The sequence below is a fragment of the Linepithema humile genome, chromosome 4 (genome assembly GCF_040581485.1).
Source record: "Linepithema humile isolate Giens D197 chromosome 4, Lhum_UNIL_v1.0, whole genome shotgun sequence".
Classification (NCBI taxonomy): domain Eukaryota; kingdom Metazoa; phylum Arthropoda; class Insecta; order Hymenoptera; family Formicidae; genus Linepithema; species Linepithema humile.
Genome location: NC_090131.1, coordinates 6709305 through 6731940, shown reverse-complemented (window position 1 = coordinate 6731940; position 22636 = coordinate 6709305). Strand labels below are relative to the sequence as shown.

The 22636-nt window shown below is 28.5% G+C and overlaps 4 protein-coding genes, 1 long non-coding RNA gene and 1 pseudogene across 9 annotated transcripts in view; 2 read left to right on the top strand and 4 right to left on the bottom strand.

Annotated features, from left to right (window-relative positions):
- LOC105677632 (uncharacterized) overlaps positions 1 to 12811 on the top strand; it is a 30485-nt gene extending 17674 nt beyond the window's left edge. The window contains exon 19 of the mRNA XM_067352919.1: positions 12673 to 12811. The gene's annotated coding sequence lies outside the window, so the exon portion shown is untranslated. The remainder of the gene's footprint in view (positions 1 to 12672) is intronic.
- On the bottom strand, positions 3285 to 6157 carry LOC136999430 (odorant receptor 63a-like). Of its 3 annotated transcripts, none has more exons than XM_067353507.1 (9): positions 5809 to 6139; positions 5465 to 5584; positions 5245 to 5362; positions 4694 to 4970; positions 4446 to 4583; positions 4268 to 4358; positions 3937 to 4073; positions 3675 to 3810; positions 3292 to 3605 (listed from the first exon to the last, which is right to left on the bottom strand). In XM_067353507.1, the coding sequence occupies exons 1-9, from the start codon at positions 5962 to 5964 to the stop codon at positions 3558 to 3560; spliced, it is 1221 nt and encodes a 406-aa protein (XP_067209608.1). In that variant the 5' UTR covers positions 5965 to 6139; the 3' UTR covers positions 3292 to 3557. The 3 variants fall into 3 exon arrangements, with proteins under 3 accessions (XP_067209610.1, XP_067209608.1, XP_067209609.1); XM_067353508.1 differs by having other exon boundaries at positions 3297 to 3605; positions 4446 to 4574; positions 5809 to 6130; XM_067353509.1 differs by lacking the exons at positions 3937 to 4073; positions 4268 to 4358 and having other exon boundaries at positions 3285 to 3605; positions 5809 to 6157.
- Positions 7333 to 10603, bottom strand: LOC136999445 (odorant receptor 4-like). The gene is made up of 4 exons (XM_067353569.1): positions 10280 to 10603; positions 9167 to 9234; positions 8212 to 8344; positions 7333 to 8114 (listed from the first exon to the last, which is right to left on the bottom strand). Exons 1-4 carry the CDS (start codon positions 10313 to 10315, stop codon positions 8064 to 8066), a joined length of 288 nt encoding a protein of 95 aa, XP_067209670.1. The 5' UTR covers positions 10316 to 10603; the 3' UTR covers positions 7333 to 8063.
- LOC136999446 (odorant receptor 13a-like) lies at positions 11620 to 14375 on the bottom strand (annotated as a pseudogene).
- A 59-nt stretch (positions 14376 to 14434) lies between these two features.
- On the bottom strand, positions 14435 to 22214 carry LOC105677629 (odorant receptor 4-like). Of its 3 annotated transcripts, XM_067353516.1 has the most exons (10): positions 19601 to 19736; positions 19401 to 19532; positions 16905 to 17024; positions 16705 to 16822; positions 16249 to 16513; positions 16049 to 16171; positions 15841 to 15931; positions 15421 to 15557; positions 15166 to 15298; positions 14435 to 15034 (listed from the first exon to the last, which is right to left on the bottom strand). In XM_067353516.1, exons 2-10 carry the CDS (start codon positions 19443 to 19445, stop codon positions 14984 to 14986), a joined length of 1083 nt encoding a protein of 360 aa, XP_067209617.1. In that variant the 5' UTR covers positions 19446 to 19532; positions 19601 to 19736; the 3' UTR covers positions 14435 to 14983. The 3 variants fall into 3 exon arrangements, with proteins under 3 accessions (XP_067209617.1, XP_012231792.1, XP_012231789.2); XM_012376369.2 differs by lacking the exons at positions 19401 to 19532; positions 19601 to 19736 and adding an exon at positions 17324 to 18503; XM_012376366.2 differs by lacking the exons at positions 14435 to 15034; positions 15166 to 15298; positions 15421 to 15557; ... (3 more) ...; positions 16705 to 16822; positions 16905 to 17024 and adding exons at positions 19896 to 20032; positions 20218 to 20308; positions 20399 to 20521; ... (2 more) ...; positions 21419 to 21538; positions 21817 to 22214 and having other exon boundaries at positions 18669 to 19532.
- Positions 15005 to 15800, top strand: LOC136999450 (uncharacterized). The gene is made up of 3 exons (XR_010889818.1): positions 15005 to 15294; positions 15389 to 15537; positions 15679 to 15800. It is a non-coding gene; the product is annotated as an uncharacterized lncRNA (long non-coding RNA).
- Positions 22215 to 22636: the final 422 nt, after the last annotated feature.

Below are 22636 nucleotides of genomic sequence, written 5' to 3'. Positions count from 1 at the left end.
ATTCCGATAAAATTGACTGAAAATTATAAATGTTGAAACTAATTTAGGATCTGTCAAAAAAGCACACGTTTCAGAAATTTTGTATGATTTGTCTAAAATAAATAAAATTAAATACCAAAGTTTAATATTTCTGTTCTATGTATCCTAAATTAATTCCAACAATATTTATAATTTCCAGTCAATTTTAATCAGTCAAGAAAGCACACGTTTCAAGATTTTAGTATGATTTATCTAAAATAAATAAAATTAAATGTCAAAGTTTAATATTTTTGTTCTATGTATCCTAAATTAGTTCCAACAATATTTATAATTTTCAGTCAATTTTATTTTGTGTATTACAAGATTTCTTGTCGAGTTTGTTTATAATTTTTGTTTTTTATTTTCTATGGACATAAAATTGACTGGAAATCATAAATATTAGAACTAATTTAGGATAACTACAAAAAGTATCTCATGGTATATTTTTTTATATATAAAATAAATTTTATATATAAAATATAAAATTGACTGGAAATTATAAATATTGTTGGAACTAATTTAAAATACATAGAACAGAAATATTAAACTTTGAGATATTTAATTTTATTTATTTTGGACAAATCATACACTAAAGTCTCGAATGATGTGCTTTTTTGACAGAATGTATTGTAAAATTAATTTATACAATCATACCAATCATCACTATGTTTTATAAGACCATTGTTTAGAAACTTTAGTGTATGATTTGTCTAAAATAAATAAAATTAAATATCAAAGCTTAATATTTCTGTTCTATGTATCCTAAATTATTTCCAACAATATTTATAATTTCTGGTCAATTTTAATTTTGTGTATTACAAGATTTCTTGTCGAGTTTATGTTTATAATTTTTGTTTCCAATTTTCTATGGATATAAAATTGACTGGAAATTATAAATATTGGAACTAATTTAGGATAATCACAAAAAGTGACTTATGCTATATTTTTTTTATATATAAAATTGACTAGAAATTATAAATATTGTTGGAACTAATTTAAGATACGTAGAATTGAAATATTAAACTTTGAGATATTTAATTTTATTTATTTTAGACAGATCATACACTAAAGCTTTTTGACAGAATGTATGGTAAAATTAAAACACAATACTTATAACCTATATACACTTATTTTACTTAATACATTTATATTGAATTTGATCACTCGCACTACACTGCACTACACTACTCTGATGAACACGAATAAAAAACTGGTGAACATTAAGCAGCCTTGAGTGTGCACCAGTGCAATGTAGTGCGAGTGGCCAAATTCAATATTATTCTTTTGACACATCTTCTGTAAGGTTATTTGGTATGCGCGGCTATTTCCTATAGCGCCACCAACACAAACCCAACTACTAACATCACTATAGCCATCTAGTGTGAAAAATGTTGATTGTACATCCTAGAAATTGAGATAATATTTTTGACATTTCGACTTTGGACTTTTATATATTTATTTATAAAGCACGTAGAGCAAAAACAAGCATACTTTTATTATATATTTTGGGTATGCGCTATTGATTGAGACCATTATCAACTCGATCGGCCCAGGCATTATTGAGTTCCGATAATCTCGGCTCTCTGGGCTCTTCGGGCTCGCGTAAAGATACACGTTCGGTCTTGCGCTGCGCGTGAACTTGGCGCGAGACACTACCGTGTCTCTTGATTTCCCAATCTTATCAATTCTTATCAATCAATATCAAAGAACGTGTTTAGAGGAAGCTAGTTAAGTAACATGTTTTAGCATATGACTAACATCTTTTATATTTATTATTTTTGAAAAAGTATTTTTATGTAACTAACATTGATACAATATTATGAAATAATTCAAGCATATCTTAAATCTTCTATAATATTTAAAACTGATGTATCAGCTTTATTCGTCACGAAGAGAGATACCCAACATATTGAGTACAATATCTAATTTAGAACGTATCATCTTTTCAGATATTTATCATTTGTAAGTACAGTTACGAAAAAAAAAAATTAAAACAGCACATAAGTAAGTCTTGGGAAAATGTATCTTATATGGAAACATAATGCAAAAGTTATCGAATAAATAAGACATATAAAAATGTAGAAATGTTTAACAGCATTGTACAGGGTTATTACAAAAGAAATAACATTTTCAACATTTTATAAAAAAAGAACTGTTGAAGGTACTGGCAAGGATATTCTTGAAGTTTTGTTTAACAACTTACAGATGTTCAATGTGTGCACTTTTATTCACACGGTTCTATAATATAATATAATATAATATATATCAATGTTATAGTCTAATTTTTGCTAAACACGCATTAACAGATCTTCATCAACTGCAACAACAGCGGCTCAAGATCCCAATACCATCAACAGTTTTTTTTTTTTTATAAAATGTTGAAACTGTCTATTTCTTTTGTAATAACCCAGTTGCAATAATCTAGTTGTTAATATATTGATAGATTTTACGTTTATTGAATTTGCGCTATCTTTTAAAGATCGCACTAATGTAAGATTAGATAATATCTTTTTTTAGACATTTGTAATTACACATAAAAGTATGAAAAGAATTTATATTTGCGATTTATATTAGGTGGTTGAATGATCCAAAGGAAGCTCTGCGATATGCATCGTAATGTTGTTTTCCATACTTTTTCTCGAAAACGGGTCAGCAATTGGATTACGCTGATATCGTCGGATTACAAATTTTTAAATACATGTTTGTAATATTATGCCTTATTATCGTTTTGAAAATTATTGATAGCTGATAAAACAAGTTAGTTAGATTACTAACGCACTCGGCATGAATAATCGCGAGCACATACTAGCGAAAATTATTATTTGAAATCAATCAAATGGTGTTTTTAGCAAATAAATAATTTGACTTTCTCATCGGCCTTTCAGAACCGATGGACAGTGGTATTAGTCTCTGCGTGAGTGATCTCCATTAAGCTGTTGAAAAGTTACATGTCAATTAAGATAACTGCAAGCAAGCTGTAGATGCTGAATTTGCAGAATTTTTTTACCATAAGAGAGTTTTCTTAAACGTAAGAGAGCTTTCTCATGTATTAATAACTGAAATTCATACTGTATTCCATATATTAATGATAATTAAGACTTACGAATATTTTATTTCGATATATTAATTCTCAAAGAATTACGTTTTCAATGTGTTACGTACGTATGATTATCCATTAGAAAATATATTGTCTAATGTTAATTTTTTAAATATTTTTCTATTTACCAAAACTTTAGAGCATGAAAAAATATATCTAGAATAATAATGGTAATTGAAAATAAAACAATTTTTATATTTCTTACCTTTTTAATAATTTGTGACAGATTAATGCAAATTTCTTGCTTTAAAATAATTTTAGAATAATTTAGAATAACTTTTTTGCTTTAGAGTGCTTTAGAATAGTTTTTTTAACTTAAAAATTAATTATTTTTTTACAATCGGCATTGACTTAATTAGCTGCATGAAGATGTGCTTGTCAAATATTGAAATTGGTGATGGACGATAATATATAAATGTTATATTCTCCATTATGTATTTTGCTACACAGATCGTAGTAGCATGAAATATGACATCGACATCCTCACTATCTGAAATAAAATATTTTTATTTTTAAAACAAAATGGCATCTGATAATTAAAAAATAATGAAATACTTACTGCGTTGAAAGTCACGTATGACAACACGATGAATTTATGACCGACACTTACTACGATTGGCTTTTTACTTTTCATCATGATCATTATAAGAAGTTTTCTTGCCATTATTGGCATATTGTACCATTCTGCATTATATCTGTAAATTTTGCGAAAGTTTAAATTTATTCCATGCATTTGATTTGCCGATTAATTTGTTACATTTTTAAAAGTCAGTACAATTCGCAATTTTTCAAATGTATTCTCGATATCCTATAAAACGTACGCGGAGTCAAACACCTTCTCGCTGGAATCTATAATTTTCTGACCTTGCCAATTTTCAAAAAATGCATTGATTAAGAGCCCACTCAAATAGCTACTATGATGCAAAACGAGATTAAGGTTTCCCAAGTTTGTTATCACCTGAAGGATATCGAATTATATAAATAACGACATGTTACTAATCACAAGTAAAAATTGTTTATTTTTTTTATCAATTTATAATTATCCAATTTTATTAAATAATTGTTATAATGCTTTATGCGTGTCCTATAAAATATATTCAAAAAGTAATAGACAGCTGTTCAAAAATTTTTTTTACATGTACAATTCAGTACCTGATATCCTATTACACTTAATTCTAATATGGTACTTCCCAAGTGTATAAAAAGAGGCATACTGTATGCTGATTCCAAAATAGTAACAAATCTGATGTAATAAGCATAAACATGTTAATTTATAACGATTATTCTTAAAGATATTATATCTCCATATTAACATGTAATGTGTACTCACTGTATTGCTTCTGCGTGTCTCCGAATGCAATACGCCACGTTTAAATACGATTTATTTTCTTTTGACGTTGTCATGTGTGCCAAAGTATAATCATCGTTTTCGAATTCGCATGCGTGTTCCAGTCGAAATCTAAAGGTTCTCATTAACAAAATAATTATTATTTCTTAAAATCGCGACAAGCATTGCACTCGACAAGTAATACGACCGGTTATTTTTGTATTTCACAAATAATAATTCCTCAAACTCACCTTAAAGCCGCGAATAGACCGCAGCAGTGTTCGATCAGTGTTAAATACAAGGCGTCGAATATAACTACTAGCAACATATAACTAATATGACATGTGGTCGTGTGTATAAAGATTGGAACGAAATAAGTGTCTACATCAACCATGTAATTAACGCGATAGGGTATTCCTGGATAGAGATTATTCACTGTTGACGAAACACTGTCTTTGGATTTTTTAGCGGTAAATTTTCCTAATGCTGTTGTAAATAGGAAAATGGCGACGTGACCAAGTACGATACCTAATTTATATGAAAGCGTCAGGTTTTGGAATTTTTGAAATTTAGAATTATAAATATATTGTGTTGCCATGTAAAAATAGAATTATTTTAAGGTTAACAAACCATTATTATTATAAAATGTGAAATCCTTTTTCAAAATATTTAAAAAATATTATAAATCGCCAATTGTCTTTTAAAACTATTTATCAAAACTATTTATCGGACATAAAAATACATTTGAAATTTGTTATTGTTATAAAATTATATTACAGTTACACTCAATTGTTAAACTTACTCGTATAAGCGATGCCCAAGTTTCGTCCATACAATGCATGCGACTGTTGTATTTTATATTCTTCATCCGACTTTGGTGAAAGACAGTACTTTTGCATTTTTATTAAAAGCATTTTTATCTACAATCCGAGGATAATTTAAATACAATTACATAGTTATTTTACGATTTCTATTATATTTAATTATTATATGTTAAAATCGCGTCACTTTTATTAACGTACCTTCGGTAACGTATATATCGCACAGATTATTTTGCTCATAGCCACCATACCAAGAAATATCAACGGCACGGAATCGACTAATTCGAAGGTATCGTGCCAAATTTCCGCTACACCCATTATCTACATTTTCCATTGATTATATTATTAATACGTTATAACAATCACATATAGTTTAAATTAAATCGTTTAATCATATTTCATTTTGTTAAGCGCATGAAAATTTTTGTGTACGCGTATCGCATATATCATGGTATAATTTTCTGAAATAATATTCGATTTCCATAGTGTAATAAGTTAGAAAATAATCTCAATGTTTGAAGACAAGACATTTTTCCGTAATGTACCTCGAATATGTATCCGGATCCAAGTACCAATGCTATTGCGACGTATATTACGTAGCGTCTGACTACCGTATGAAAGGGCCATATACCACAGATACTTAATAATACTCGAATGATGTTGTAATGCGATGTTTGAAAAAACCGATCAACATTATTCATTTTCTTTTATCTACGTTTGTTGTAAAAGGGAATTGTTGCAGGATATAGAGTATGAAAACTTCTTATTCAGAATTTCCTTTAAATTGCAATTGCTGTGCGTACGTCTTTGTGATACGCTCAAACTGAAATTGTCAACACATGTGCTGCGAGTACGATGTCAAAGCACTTGGGGTTATTTGCGATCGATTGCGAAATTGGAAGATTGTTTCCTACAAATTGCAAGATTATATTCACTGTATAGTTACTATATACGTTTGAAAGTAATATCTTTTATACTAATTCTTTGTGAATATTATAAACAATGTTTATTTTACACAAGACCATTATACCAAGAAATGACAACGGTACGGAATCGACTATAGCTATATTTGAAGACGACAGATCTGAAAGATCTGCTATTGCTTTGCTATACACATTGACGTTGGTTTTCTATGCTATTTCTACTTGTAATATTGAAAAATTCTTTTATTTCTGATATTTGTATGTGTGTGTATTGATACATAAGGATGTTGTAAATATTGAAGATAAAATTTCACATTTAGTTTTATTAAAATATATTTGAAACATACTTTGGTAATAGAAATTTAAAACTTTGATTATTCAACATTCTCATATACAGCTTATGTAAGTTTAATTTCAAGAATATATCACATTGGCGACAGTGAAGTAGGAGGACGTATAGTTCCATAAGTCGTACCATTTTTAAATTATTATTTTTTTTTATGTACTATTTCGTACATTTCGTAATAAACATTTACGTAATTCGCAATTTTGGAAATATATTTTTGCATTTGTTTCTATCAAACGTGTACAGATTCATAATTTTTTTGCTACATTTTATTATTTTCTAATCTTATCAATGTTTATTAATCAAGTTTTATCAATATTAAAGAATGTGTTGAGAAGAAGCGTATTTAAATAAATAATGTTTCAGCAATATGTTTAACATCTTTTGTTTTTATTATTATTTGAAAAAGTATTTACGTAATTGATATTGATATAATGTTATAAAATAATTCAAGCATACCTAAAAAATTCTATAATATTTAAAATTGCTATTGATTGATATTGAGTACAATATTTGTACAATATTGAGTACAACATTTGATATTGAGTACAATATCTAATTTGGAACGTATCATTTTTTTAAACATTTATCAGCGTAAGTACAGTTGCGAAAAAAAAAATTAAAACAGCACATAATAAAGTCTTGCGAAGATGTATCTTATGTGGAAACATAATACAAAAGTTATCTGATAAATAAGACATATAAAAATGATGTAGAAATGTTTAATAGCATTGTAACATTGATTAAAAATCACTATAAAATAATTACATTTACTGCATTTAAAGGAAATTTTTATTTCTAATATTGATATATATGTATATATATTGATTATAATAAAAGATTATTTTTAAACAAGTATTTTATATTAACTTGTTAAAAATTATTATGTAAATATTTAAAAAAATTTTCGACATGTGTTATTACTTCGAAAAATAATTTTTTATCTTCTAAAATGCATCCTATGGCGACACCTACCACACTTCTTTTTCTTCAAAATAACGTTTGTCAAAAATTTCTTCAAATATTTACATAATAATTTTTCATGAATTAATGTGGAATCCTTGTTTAAAAATAATCTTTCTCTATATCAAAAATAACAATTCAGTTTTATCTAAGTATTTATTTAACATCGGCTAGTTATTAAAGTATAATGAACAATAATATTGTACGAAACTATAACTCGTTAGGTTATAATTCTTTTTCACAGACGCCACTCTTCTGTATTTGTGTTTTGCGTCCATGCGATCCTGGCCTTGTTAAAGGCCTTTATCTTATTAAATACAATTTCTTTTTGTGAATTATAAGTTTATTGAAACGTGTTGATACAATGACTAATAATATAAAATAAGAACTCGTGGTACTCAAAAAAAATTGTACTGTATTGTTCGCGACATCTTTCTAACTCTATCTCTGCGCGCACGCTCGCTCGCTTACGCGACACTTATTTGTTTTTTCGCTAAAATAGACCGCGCCAAATTTAAACTTAATAATCTAAACAAATATATATATGTATTTATTATGTTTAAAACTTTTACGTCACAGACCGAAGTAACATGAAGTACGACATTGATGTATGCATCATCTTAAACAAAATTTTATTTTTATAAGGAATAATACAGTACTATACAATTTTATAATAAACAAAAATTATATTGATTATTAGAAAATAATTTACTTACTGTGTTGAAAGTTACATATGATAGTATCATGAGTTTACTAGCCGTTAATACCATTGGCTTTATACTTCTCATCATAATCATCAAAAGAAGCTTTCTTGTAGATATCGGCATGTTATACCACTCTGTGTTATATCTGAAAATTTCGCGCAATTTATACCATTGTGTTTTCTTGTTTATTACATGGTAACATTTTTATGAGTCTGTATAGCTCGTAATTTCGCAAATGTATTGTTGATATTATACGTACACGGATTCGAATACTTTCTCGCTAGAGTCTATAATTCTCTGACCTTGCCAATTTTCAAAAAATATATTGATTATAAATGAATTCATAAAACAAATATATTTTACAAGATCATTAGAATTGTCGGCATTTATTAGTAGCTAATAAAAACATATAAGTAGGTAATAATATGTAATAATTAATGATTAAATTAAATAATTAATTTTATTAAAGAATTATTAGAGAATTTGTGTAGAAGTAAATTATACTTGATGAATACCTGATATCCTAGAATACTTAAACATAATGTGAAGTATCCTACATGTAGGAAGAGAGATGGACTGTATACTGTATTTATAAGGTTAATAAATCTGGCGTGTAATATACATATATAAAGATATTAATTTATATTATCAATTTATTAATTTTTATATTATCATATACGTACTGTATTGTTTCTGCATGCCTTCGAACAATGTATATCACATTTAAGTAAGATTGATCTCTTGTAGACATCTTTATCGAAACATCACCATTATTTTTGGACAATGCATTTTCTAAACAATATCTGAAACATATATTTATCCAAAATTTAAGAAATTACATTTTAAATTTAATAAATAAATTGTTTATTAATTTACGGTGATACAAATTAATTAAATATGAATACTTTGGAAGGCTGTATATACTCGAGTTTGTATTTTGTAAAATAATAAAATTTATTTGACTCACTTAACAGTTGCAAGCAAACCGCGACAGTGTTCGATCAGTGTTATATACAGGACATCGATGGCAATTTCCTGAAATACATAACATACGCAGCATACAGCCGTGTGAATAAAAATTGGAGCATAATATGTATCAACATCAATCATATAATTAACTCGATATGGCACTCCTACTTGGTCGCTGGCTATTTCGTTAGAGAATGTATCATTCTTTGTGGTTTCTGTACGTATAAGCCTTGTCAATAACATTGTAACATTCCAAAGAATGCTGTGGCTAAGTATAATATCTAATTTATTTAAAAAATATCAAGTATTATGTTTAATGATTATAAAGAGTTATAATTATCACAAAAAATTAAATGTTTTTTAAAGATAATTGGAATTATTGTAAAATGCCAAATTCTTTTTGACGGAATTTTAGAAGATCAAATGCATACAGAAATATATGCTGAAAACTTTATTATTACTTTATATTACTATTACATTCTGCATACATGTATAAGCGCGGCTTAAGTTTCGTCCATACAGCACGTGCGAGTTATATAACTTAGATTCCTCGTTCGCTTTTGAGGAAAGATAATATTCTTGTATTTTTATCAGTAATAATTTTATCTATAATTCAAGGACAGTATTTAAGTACAATCCATAATACAATTATAAGTACATCCAAATACAATTCCATAAAATTTGTTTGTAATGCTATTGCTATTTTTTTAACATTACGTATTAGCATGACCAATACGCCAGTCTTGTTAACATACCTTGGGTAACATATACACCATAGAGATCGTTTTACATATGCTCAATGCAGCAAGAAATAATAATGGATATTATCGAGAAGCATAAAAACATCTTGCCCAATGTCTATTATCCCCATTATCTGTATTTTTCATTTATTACATTACGAATAATATGTAAGAATGACATATCATTTTAATTAAACCGTTTAATGATATTAAGAACACTCACATGTAAAAACAAATGTAAATTTTTATATACGCATGTCGTAGGTATTGCGATATTATTTTTTGAAATAATTTTTAATTGTTATATTTTTTTTATTACTTATGAAAGTAATAGTATAATATTTCTAGGTAGAATATATTTTTTATCATACCTGGAACATGAATCCCGAACCGAGTACCAGTACCATTATGAGGTATATCGTGTAGCGTCTGACTGTAGACTGAAAGGGCCATAGACCAAGGACACTTAAAACTATCCGAGCGATATTGTAATGTCAAAAGAGTTTTTATCGATTTATCAGGAGACGCGGTAGAGTGTCTCCGGCCAAGTTCAAAAAACGACACTACTAAGTCAGGAAAAGAATCTCTGGCAAAGTTCAGAAAATGACACTACTAAGTCTCTTATCCTGCGCGCACAAAGTCGACTTTTCGGGGGTTTGTAGCAACTAAAATATAAAAAATTTTATAAAAACACATAGTATATGCCACACCGAACAACATGTTAACTTACATAATGTCAATTAATTACATGATGTCAATTAATCATGCTATTATTACATTATTACTCATTTTCGTTGTTTCATAATACTATAGGTGTAAAGATGTAAAGGGGTGGAGGAGTGGTGGAGCTTCTTGACGGGGGGGGGGGGGGGGGAAAGGGGGAAATGGCGTGAAAGGGTTGCGCTAGGAGGGGGGGGGGGTTGGGTAAAGCCCGTTGGCAGCGCCAAGTGTTTTTGTATTTTTTAATAAATATTTTGTTATTTTAATTAAATTTTTTTTAAATCAAATTTTGATCAGTTTTATTTATACATTTTATGAATATTTTATGTATGTTTATTTTGAATTTGCACCTTGAATAACATATCAGTTACTTTTCATGTTGGTGATATATTAAAAATTTAGATAATTATTAAAATATAAACATATTGGAATGTTTTTTTTGGAACTTGGCCAGACCTTATCATTTATGAATTTTTGTGCTATATTCTTATATCTGCATTAATGGGCTTTTTTTGTTAATATTGAAAAAGTTAATATTGAAAAAAGTTCAATTTTTTATTTGCAACATTTGTATATGTGTATAGATATTGTTTAGAAATTAAAGTTACATTATAAAGAATAATAAAAAAGTATACGCTGCTAATAGAGTTAGAATTGTATTTTGACATTTGAGAAGTAAATAGATATATAAAATTTATAAAATAGTTTTCTTTAAAATATACGATGCAAACATTATTGATAGACTCACCTAAATATTTTTTCTAATAAACAACATTAGTTATAAAAAAATTATTGCATATTGTATTTTTATTTATTATTACTTTTATTAGTTATTACTTACTTAGTTGATGAATTTTTATAAGAGAGATTTAGCAACTGTCGTGTTATTAAAAAGATAGATTTAATTTCTTCTATAGTATAGTTTTTATTTAATTGTATAGAAAATTTTTTGGAAGGTACATTTTATATGTTTGTAGCAAAATATGGGTAATAAAGTGAATTAGTTATTTATTAAACAAGCGTATAAATATATCTTCTAAATATTTTTTATTATATATAAAATTTTTATTGCATCGATCGTAGAAGCATAAAATATGACGACGACGCACGTAACACCTTAAATCGCAATAAATAAAATCTTATTCATTTGATAGCGAAATTGTGCTTGTGTTAATAAGGTGATATTATTTTACATACCGCGTTGAAGTTTACGTATGACAAGACGACGAAATTGCCTGCAGTTATTCTTAACGGATTTTTGCTTCTCATCATAATCATGATGAAAAGTTTTCTTTGCGCTATTGGCATATTATACCACTCTGCCTTATATCTGCAAATGTATTATATTTATATTATCTAGGTAGAATTTTATAAGAATGTTTATGTGAACCATAATATTTTTTTAATTCCCTTGATTTTTTGTGCACTGTTTTGTTCACTTTGTTATACATATTTACGACAAACATTTTTACATAATTTATCACTTTGAAAACATTCCTGCTTTTATTTCTATGAAACGTACGCGGATTCATACACCATTTCGCTGGAATCTATCATTTTCTGACCTTGCCAATTAACAAAAAATGTGTTGAGAAGAAGCGCACTTAAATAAGTAGCATATTTTAGCATATGATTAACATCTTCTGTACTCGTTATCACCTGAAAAAGTACTTCCATGTTATAAAAACTGACACAAAATTGTAAAATATTATGAGTGTACCTGAAATCCCAAAATACTTAAAACTGATATATTGGCACCGACGTTCACGAAAAGCGGTATCCTGTGTATGGACTCCGTAATCGTAGCAAATCTGACCATATAAAAACATAGCTTAAGTCACTATTTTTTACGAGTAATGAGTGAAAAAAAAACTAACTTTATTGCTTCTGCGTGCCTTCGAATACTGTACACGATATTTAAGTAAAGTTTATTTTTCGTGGTTATTAAATTATCGCCATCTTTTTCAAATTCAAGTGTACCTTCCAAGCGATACCTGCAATTAAATATTGTGGGAACATTAATAGAGTGAATATTTTATTTCAGAGAAATATAGAATTTATTTGACTCACCTCATAGCTGCAAATAAACCGCAGCAATGTTGGACGAGTGTGAGATATAAGACATCGAATGTATTCATTAAGATCGTATAAAATATATCACACATGGCGGTATGTATGAAAATTGGTACATAGTATGTATTTAGATCAATCATATAATTGACGCGATATGGTAATCCTACTTGCGCACCATGCGCGTTGCTCAAACTACTATTCTCGGTGGGTTCCACGTAGAAAATTTTAGTTAGCAACGTCGATAATACAAAAACAAAGGTATGACTGACTATGATACCTAATTTAAGAAACGTGTTTTCTGACATTTATTATTTGTAAGTATTATTGCGAATAAAAAATAAAATAAAAGAGTGTATAATAAAGTTTTACGAAGATGCATTTTAGATAGATAGAAACATAGTATTGTACAAAAGTTGTCTGATAAATAGGATACATATAGAAATTATTCGTTAATGTTTATTCTATAAACTATGAAAAAAACATTGATAGCAATATTCATTTTTTCGCATAATTGTCGTAACAATCAAAGCATTTTTCCATTGTTTAATAAATTCAAAAATTGTTTTACAATAGAGTTATCTAAGTATCATAGTGTCATAAAGCAGTAATCTTCAATTTATTGTCTATAAATTTTCCCGATATAAAGTTTTTAATGGAATTGTAAGAAATTATCGATTTATTCTTTTACAATTTTTTAAAGAACATTTTTGTGTAATTTTTATATGTATCTTATTTGTCAGATGTCTTTCATACAATTATTGTGTTGCGCTGTAAACTTACACACATAAGCATAGCCCAAATTACGCCCGTATAGCGCAAATGAATGTAGAATTTTGATCTCTTCGTCCGACTTCGGGGAATACCAATATTCTTGCATTTTTATAAGAAGTATCTTAATCTACAGCTCGAAGACAATTTAAGTGCGATATTGCGTTGCTTGTATTATTCGAGCTTATTGCGACATTTATTTCGAACTCGACACAATTAGAATAATCTATTGTTATTTTTGCTTACGCACCTCAGGCAACGTGTATATCGCGCAGATTAATTTAATCATTGACACTGCACCGAGAACAAATAACGGCAAGCAGTCAACCACTTCTAACGAATCTGGCCAAACCTCAATCACACCTAGCACCTACATCCGGCACAGATTTAAAATTTAAATTGTTCGCGTAATAATTGCACCTGCGATTGATCGCACCGCTTGATTTATATTAATTTTGTGCTCTGCTATAGTAGCAAATCAGCTGAAATCATGGTGTGCACGTGCATTCTGTATATATCCGCGTATTCTACATGTCACGACTGTAATATAATTATTGCAAGTAAAAAGTAAAGAAAAGTATTTTTTTTAAATACATTGTGAAATATATAAAGTGAAGAAGAACGCTCGATATATTTTATGAGCGAAAGTTTTCCAAAAATCTTCAAATTTTTTGAATAATAAGCTAGTAAAGTGAGAATGATAAAAAATACATGGTGCTTTGAGATATAATCAGGCGTTAAATATTATACCTCGAATATAAATCCGGATCCGAGTATGAGCAAAAATCCAAAATATATCGCACAACGTCTGCTTTTCGAGTGATAAGGCCATAGACCACTCGCACTTAATAGTATCCGAAGAATGTTGTAATACGAATTCTGAAAAAACTGATCGTTTTTATCCATATTGCCTTTTACGTACCGCTGCTATTATTTCAAGAAATTCAGTCAACGCGGGATATAGATCAGATGCATATTGAGAATTCTGTTTAATGTTGATTGCCATAGGCCGCAAAATACATATGTTGCTATAATACGTTCGCAAAATCCATTCAGAGGGATCCATTCAATTGTAAAATTACAACATTTTCTTATACAAATTGCATAATTATGAGTAGCAGAGACAGTCGTGATCACTTTAGTCGGTTTGACGAAGACAAAGAGAGATATGAAAGTTTTATTTGTGAGTAGAGAAAGTCAGTGTAAGGCCAGACGATAGTGAAAAAGAATATAGTTCTTTTACATTGAGGGTAATTTTATGGTTCTTCTCAAAGGCGTTTTACTTTACCTGTTGACGTTGTCTCGCCAAGATCTATACTTGTTTTATTTTTAGTTACAAAAAGTTAAAAAAATAAAAATAATTGTTTTAAAATAAGATCTACTTGTAAGTATTGCTTATTTTTAATTACTCTTCTATGAATATAAACAATACCGTTACATAAATAACGAATTATTATACACTCTTATATATCCATTTTGTACTTTTTAGCAGAAAAATTTTTGAAAATTCTAGATTACTGTACAGATTGCAAGACGGTGAAGTACGAAGCAGATACACGAACGACCTAGAAAAATTAAATATAATAAACGTTTGATTCTTTCCATAAAAATAATAAAAAATATTAAATATTTATTCTTTTTAGTTTTTCTCTAAATACATCAATAAATATATAAAAAAATTGCGATAAAGTCTTACCGCACTAAAACTCGGAAGAGAAAGAACCATGAGTTTGCCTACAGTCAATGTACAAGGTGTGGCGCTCCTCAGCATCATCATATTTAAGAGTTTTTTAGATTTGGGTGGTGATTCATACCACTTACCTTGGTAACTAGTATTAAAAATCTTATTAATATTATGCGATTTTAATGAAAATTTTTCTACGCTTATTTGTAAGATTTGTACTAAATCTGATCAATAGTATTTCTATACGTTATAATTTAGATGGCTTACACTGATGTGTATATATAATCGCTATAATCGATTATTTGTTGTCCTAACCAGCATGCGATATATAAATGCAATAATTGAGCGATTATGAAACCGCTATGTCGGATTGCAAGCTGCAGAGTGAGAGTTTCACTAGTTGCCTAAATATTTCAAAATATAATGATTTTAATGTTCACAATTAGTACTTACAAAATTGCGTAAAATCAAATAAAATATTTTTATAAGATAATTTTATAAAAATTTTTTATTTATTTATTACAGGAGCGGCTTAATAGGCCTTCTTTTCTACTTTCTTTTGACAGCATAATAAAACATTGAACTTTTACGAGATAAGATAACTTTATGTATTTTATTTATCATAAAAAATTATATGAAAAATTGTATATTACAAAATTAACCATTATTGCGATATTTATCACAAACCTGAAGAGCCGACAAACTCATAGCCATTATAATTAAGCCGACTTCCACGAAGAATGCTTTTGTATATATGGTCTCTAAGCAGTTTGCGAATCTTATTTAAAGAAAAATGTTTATAATTATTTAGTCTTTTTTTAATATACTTTACACAAATAGAAAATTTCTGCATGTCTTGCGATCATGCAAGTCATCATCAAGAATATGTACTAACTGTAAGGCATCTTCGTGTTTTCGAATGCAATACGCGAAATTCTTATAAATCTTATCATCTTCCTCAAAACAGGACAACTCCTTATCCTGTTCTATAGATTCTCGTATATACTCCATCCGATATCTGAGAAGCGATAGGAAAGAGTCGAAACTTTAAAATGTTTTATATTAATCGATTTGAATTATCATATTCATACATACCTGACAATTGAAAATAGTCCGCAACAATGCTGCACCAATATAGCCACGCACGTATCGGACGCGACTACGGTAGTAAGACGAATGGCAACGGCTAGATAATTATGAATTAATATGGGATAATAATATTTTTCGAGGTCAATATAGTATTCAACATGATACGGGAATCCCACTGGTCGTGTTGAATAATTAGAAGCCACACTTCTGCCGAGTATTTTCGGAAGTATCGCCAGAGATGAAAAGAGACTGCCGAATGCGTACATACCACCTGAATTTCAGTAACACTTAAAAAAATTATGTTTGAACAAATTTTGTGCGCCATAATTAAATTCCGGTATTTGAAAACGCAATGTAATAATTTTTTTCATAAGCAAACCATGCAAAGTTAATTAGTGAATTTTTTTAGTATAATTGTTCTTCTAATTTTAATGCATAAAAATTATGTTATCAATATCTTACTGGCATAGCCGATTGTAATGCTTCTTCCATTCTCGGCAAACTTGTGTAGAATTTCGAATTCGCTTCTGATGGTCCACAATTGCCAATCTTTTTGTATGTGTATAAGAAGTATCTTAATCTACGGCTTGAAATTCCATTTCTTCAGAACTGTTGTCACATTTTTAAACTTTACATTTGATATTGCGATTATATCTGCATACCTTCTCTCTATTGCACAGTAAGTTCGTCAGCTTAACAATGCAAGCACAGTCTACTATAAGAGGTGGTATACATTCGAGCGTTGCGCTGAGATCGCCGCGTAACGTCAATAAGGCAAGTGCCTTGAATCCATAATTCGTAGCAAGATAAAGATGATTAAAACAAAAAATACGTTTCGCAAAATATAAAAATTTAATATGCCTTAAAATTTTTCGTCATTATTTTGTATTTACTTAGAATTTTAGACATTTATAAATACATATACATATATATATATATATATATATATATATATATATATATATATACTATATATATATATTTTTTTTTTTTAATTTTTAAGAATATAATTTGTAATATCAAATACAAATTTTGAAATATAAATTTTTATTTTAATAAGATTGCAAAGTAGACAATATACCTGCGCGATAGCTTGAGTTATACCAGCAAGCGATATTGCAATAAAGATAGCTAGTCTCTCTCTATTTTTTTGAAAAGGCCACTGCCCCAGCAATGAAAGAAATACACGATTGAGTCTATATAATCGAGTCTGAAAGACATCGTTTGATGTATCCATTTTAGTCACTCGATTGCAACTACTTTACTGCCGATATTGCCTTGCGATTTTCTGTCTGATAAAAAATTCTCTCAGAGAGAAAACAGTGTATAGCGAATGAGATATGGTCGCGAGAAATTACAGACATTTGCAGAACCGATTATTCTCTTAGAATGATGAAAGGTTTAAGCGGTTGAAAACACACATTTATCGTAGCGATATCTAATGCCATGAAAACTTTGACATATAGCAATATTGACAGTGCATCACAATATTAGCATCTTTATTACTATATGTTTCTTCAAATTTATGCTCGGAAATTTCAGATCGTCAAGCAGTTTGAACAGAAGATTATAATGAATAATTGTCGAATAATTAGGATTTTTCAACCTGTTCAAACTAATTTTTGGTCCAAAAATTTGGAAATTGTTTGGTTTAGAAATAGTTCGAATATAAAATTTATAAAATGTGAAAATGTTGTACATATGTACGAGGATCAATTGAAAAGTTCCCGGCCTAATCAAGAAAAACACATGTTTTTGAGTGGAAAAAAATTTATTTCTCAACGTAGTCTCCTTTCAACTCAATACATTTGGTCCACCTTTTATCTCAACCACTCAAGCCATAAAAAAAAAATTGTTTGTCCAAACCCGAAAAATACTCATTTACAGTGTGTTCTACGGCAGCATTTGATTCAAATTTTTTCCACCAAGCCATTTTTTCACATTTGGAAAGAGGAAGAAGTCGCTGGAAGCCAGATCTGGTAAGTAGGAGGGATGCAGGAGCGGATTCGAATTTCAATTCATGCTCTAGCCGCACGCGTTTTTGATCAATTGTCAGCAAACGCGGCAACCAGCGCGCGGGTTTGGACAAATAATTTTTTTTTATGGCTTGAATGGTTAAGATAAAAGGTGGACTAAATGTATTAAGTTGAAAGAAGACTACGTTAAGAAATAAATTTTTTTCCACCCAAAAACATGTGTTTTCTTGGTTAGGACGGGAATTTTTCAATTAACCCTTGTATTTTATTTAATTCTGGATTTATTTTGTTTAAAATATTTTAAAAATAATTGCTGTGCGCTTTGAAGTTTTTATTTATTTTTTGAAAAATATTTGTTAAAAAATATAATACGGTTTTTTTAAAAACAACTTTTTACATATATAAACTTTATTTGCTTAATAAAAATCTAATTTTTATAGAAATATTAGAAATTATTCAGCATTTACAAATAAAAATAAACAAAAAAACAAACAAATAAAATAATACATAGGTTATCGAACATTTCTATATAGCAGAATTCAAATGTTATGACGTAAAATATCATCGACAAACAATCGATTACTTCAAAAAAATCTGGTAAAATGTCAATTATATACAGCTGTTATTTTTGTCACAGATTATAAAATACCGATGATAAGTACAATTTTAAAATTTATATTTACTTTGAGAAAGTGTAAGAAAATCATTTTGTAGGTTTTTTAAATAAATTTTTTTTGTTTACCACAGATATTAAAAATATAAAAAAAGAATAAAGATACAGATTCAAGACATGAGTGAAGCATGCTGTAAACAGCTTGTTCTATTACTACTAGTAAAAAACTTTCAAATTTTTGGCTTAAGTGTATGTGTATTATTTGTTAAAGAATTACATTTTTTATGCACTACATATGTATAACGGTTCATTACAAAATTCTTTCAAACATTTATTTCTTTTTAAATAGTTTTTCTACTCACCAAAACTATAGAGTATGAAAAGATGTGTTAACTAAATATATAATACTATATAGCAATAATTGTTAATAATAACATAATAATTAAAAATAAAACAATTTTTATACTTATATGTTTTAATAATTTGTGATAGGTCAAACTTCTGGTTTTAAAATAATTTTTTTTATTTAAAAATTAATAATTTTTTTACAATGACAGTGACTCAATTACCTGAATAAAGATGTGACTGTCAAATATTGAAATGTGATGGATCATAAAACGTAAATCTAAAATTGTCGTTTATTACGCATTTTACTGCATAGATCGTAATAACGTAAAGTATGACATCGACATCCGCATCATCTTGAACAAAGTTTTCTCATTTTTATAAAAAAAATGGTATGTAACAATTATGAGATAATTATACGTACTGCATTGAAAGTCACGTATGACATCACGATGAGTTTATTAGCTGCACTTAGTGTCAGTGGTTTTTCACTTTTCATAATTATTATCACAAGAAGTTTTCTTGTCTCTATTGGCATACTGTACCATTCTGCATTATATCTGTAAATTATATAAGAGTTTGGATTTATTTCATTACTTATTTGTCGATTATGTTGATATATTTTTGAAGTCTTTTATCACAACTCCATAGTTTGCAAATGTATTTTTGATATTGTGTATAATATTGTATACAATATAATATGATTGTGTACAACGTACGGGGAGTCAAACACCTTCTCGCTAGAATCTATAATTTTCTGACCTTGCCAATTCTCAAAAAATACATTGATTATAAGCCCGTTCAAATAGCTAATGTGGTGCAAAAGGTGACTAAGATTTCCCGAATATGTTAAAATCTAAAAAAATATGTAAATATATTAGCAGTCATATATAATGATATAAGTAAAAAGAGGAGACATTTCAAAAATAATTATTTAATTAAAATAAAAATTAAAAAATAATGTGCGTATGTATGGTATAAAATTTGTAAAAAGTGTTATATAGCCATGTGAAACATTTTATTAGAGGCACAATATAGTACCTGATATCCTATACAACTCATTATTAATACGGAACATCCTACATGTATAAAGAGAGGTACACTATATGCCGATTCCAAAATAGCGACAAACCTGGGCATAATATGTACAAAAATATTAGTTTATTATTATTGTTCTCAAAGTTGATGAATATTCATATAAACACATATGTGTATTACTCACTCTATTGCTTCTGCATGTCTCCGAATGCTGTACGCCACGTTTGAATAACATTTATTTTTTGCTGATGACATTGACAAACCATTGTATTTGTCTTTCAAGTCGTATACGTGCTCCAGTCGAAATCTACACTTTATTATTTTCCAAATTATAATTATTTAAGAAAAAAGACAATTTAGAACAAATATTGCATTCGACAAGTTAGTTAGTTTCTTGGTTATTTTGTTAAATTATTGTTATGCATTATCAGGTTGACATAGTTTATCAAATTTACCTTAATGCATCGAATAAACCGCAACAGTATTCCACCAATGTTAAATAAAATGTATCGCATATTATTATTAGCGCCATATAACCGATATGACACGTATGCGTGTGTATAAAAATTGGCATATAATTCGTGTCTATGTCAACCATGTAATCAACGCGGTAAGGTAGTCCGGGAAAAACGCCACTATTTGACGTTCTGTTTGCGTATCTTGCACGAGTAAATCCACCCATTCCTGTTGTAATTACGAGCAAGATGTCATGAAAAAGTATGATACCTAATAAACATGAAAACATTGGGTTTTTTAAATTTTTTTTAAATTTTGAATTATAATTATAATTTGTTACCATATACAATTATTTTAAAATTAAAGAGTCATAATTATTATAAAAGTTAAATGCTTTTTCAGAATACACGAAGATATTGTAAATTGCAAATTGCCTTTTAAAACTGTTTACAGGATTAAATGTGTAACATGTGATGTTGTAACATTATATTACAGTTACACTCCACTGATATTACTCACTTATATAAACAATGCCAAAGTTTCGTCCATACGTTGCATGTGACTGTTGTATTTTATATTCTCCATCCGACTTTGACGAAACACAGTACTCTTGTATTTTTATTAAAAGTAATTTTATCTACAATTGCAGCAAATTTAAATACAAAATTACGCAATTATTTTAGGAGCTTACTAGTATTATTTTAATTATTAATTGTTGGTATAAGCAACATAATTTTTATTAACACACCTTGGGTAATTTAATCACCAGAGCGATCAATTTAAATATGTTCGCTACAGCAAAAAGTAACAACGGCAGAGAGTCAACTACTTCCAAAGTATTTTCCCAAACTTTTATAACACCCATTATCTGCATTTTTCATAGATTATGTTATATTACGAACACATCACATAATAGTTGCCGTAACTTTAATTAAACAGTTTTATAATATTCACATTTAAAAAAGTTGTTTAAGCGTATTCAAGTAATGAAAGTAAAGTAATCAAAGTTAATTTTTGTACACATTTACTGTAGATATTGCAATATAATTTTCCCGAATAAATATTTGATTTAGATATTTTTTTATAAATTATAAAAGCCAAATAGAATTGTATTTTAGGATGATAGGACATTTTTTCTTAATATACCTGAAATGTAAATCCGGATCCGAGTATCAATGCCGTTACAACATATGTCACATAACGTCTGACTGCTGAATGATAGGGCCAGAGACCGGCGATACTTAATAGTATTCGAATGACATTATATTGCGAATTCTGAATAAAATGATCAACTTTATTCATTCTGTCTTACAGTTATTACGTCTTACGCTTTTGTAAAAGCGAAAGTCAATCGTCGTGAGGTACAAGGCGCGTCAACGCTTTAGAATTTTAATGTTAAGTGCGCGTAATGCTAGGCTCTACGCACGCTCCGTGTGATAAGCACTGACTGAAATTGTTCACAGGAGTGCATTGTGAAAATGATGTCAAAGCGCTGAGGGTCATTTGCGATCGATTGCGAAATTACGAAATTCTGTTCTATGAATTGATTATATGCTATGGTTGTATGATTATATGGTAAGATAGTAAGGTGCTTTTGCCCTTTCAAATCGCAAAATTATGAAATTATTATCTATAAGTTGCAAGACAGTATGCTATGACTGTATGATCAAAAGTAGTATCTTTCTTTGCAAGTTTTGTGGAAACGTAAGCAACTAGTTCTTTGAAACTGTTTTTCCATTGTTGCATTTGAAGACGGTAGTTTCATGATGACAGTCAAAGGAGCTTTTACATCGATTCGTTGCACATATTGGCGTTGGTGTGAATTTTAGATATCTTTCTTATTGTTAATGTCCGGAAAATTACATTTTTATTTGCAACATTTTTATAAATATAGAAATTTCTTTTATATATTTTTTAAATTAATTTTATGAAACTATGTTGAATTAAAAAACTTACCTGCATAAGC

Bases quoted from the DNA above. Each gene is read 5' to 3' on its own strand.
- LOC136999430 (XM_067353507.1), bottom strand. From the start codon at position 5,964: ATGAATAATGTTGATCGGTTTTTTCAAACATCGCATTACAACATCATT. The intron at 3,811-3,936 runs GTACGTTTTATA...CAAAATTTACAG, and splicing joins GAGAAGGTGTTTGACTCCGC to ATATAATGCAGAATGGTACA. The intron at 3,606-3,674 runs GTAAGTATTTCA...ATTTTATTTCAG, and splicing joins CATACGTGACTTTCAACGCA to ATAGTGAGGATGTCGATGTC.
- LOC136999445 (XM_067353569.1), bottom strand. From the start codon at position 10,315: ATGGTACTGGTACTCGGTTCGGGATTCATGTTCCAG. The intron at 9,235-10,279 runs GTATGATAAAAA...TATGTATTTCAG, and splicing joins GTTCGGGATTCATGTTCCAG to GAAATTGCCATCGATGTCCT. The intron at 8,115-8,211 runs GTAAGTAAATTA...ATTTTGTTTAAG, and splicing joins CATATGTAACTTTCAACACA to ATGATGCATACATCAATGTC.
- LOC105677629 (XM_012376366.2), bottom strand. From the start codon at position 21,972: ATGAATAAAGTTGATCATTTTATTCAGAATTCGCAATATAATGTCATT. The intron at 20,941-21,189 runs GTGAGTAATATC...CATGTTTATTAG, and splicing joins CTTTGGCATTGTTTATATAA to GTATCATACTTTTTCATGAC. The intron at 20,033-20,217 runs GTACTATATTGT...ATATTTTTTTAG, and splicing joins TGAGTTGTATAGGATATCAG to ATTTTAACATATTCGGGAAA.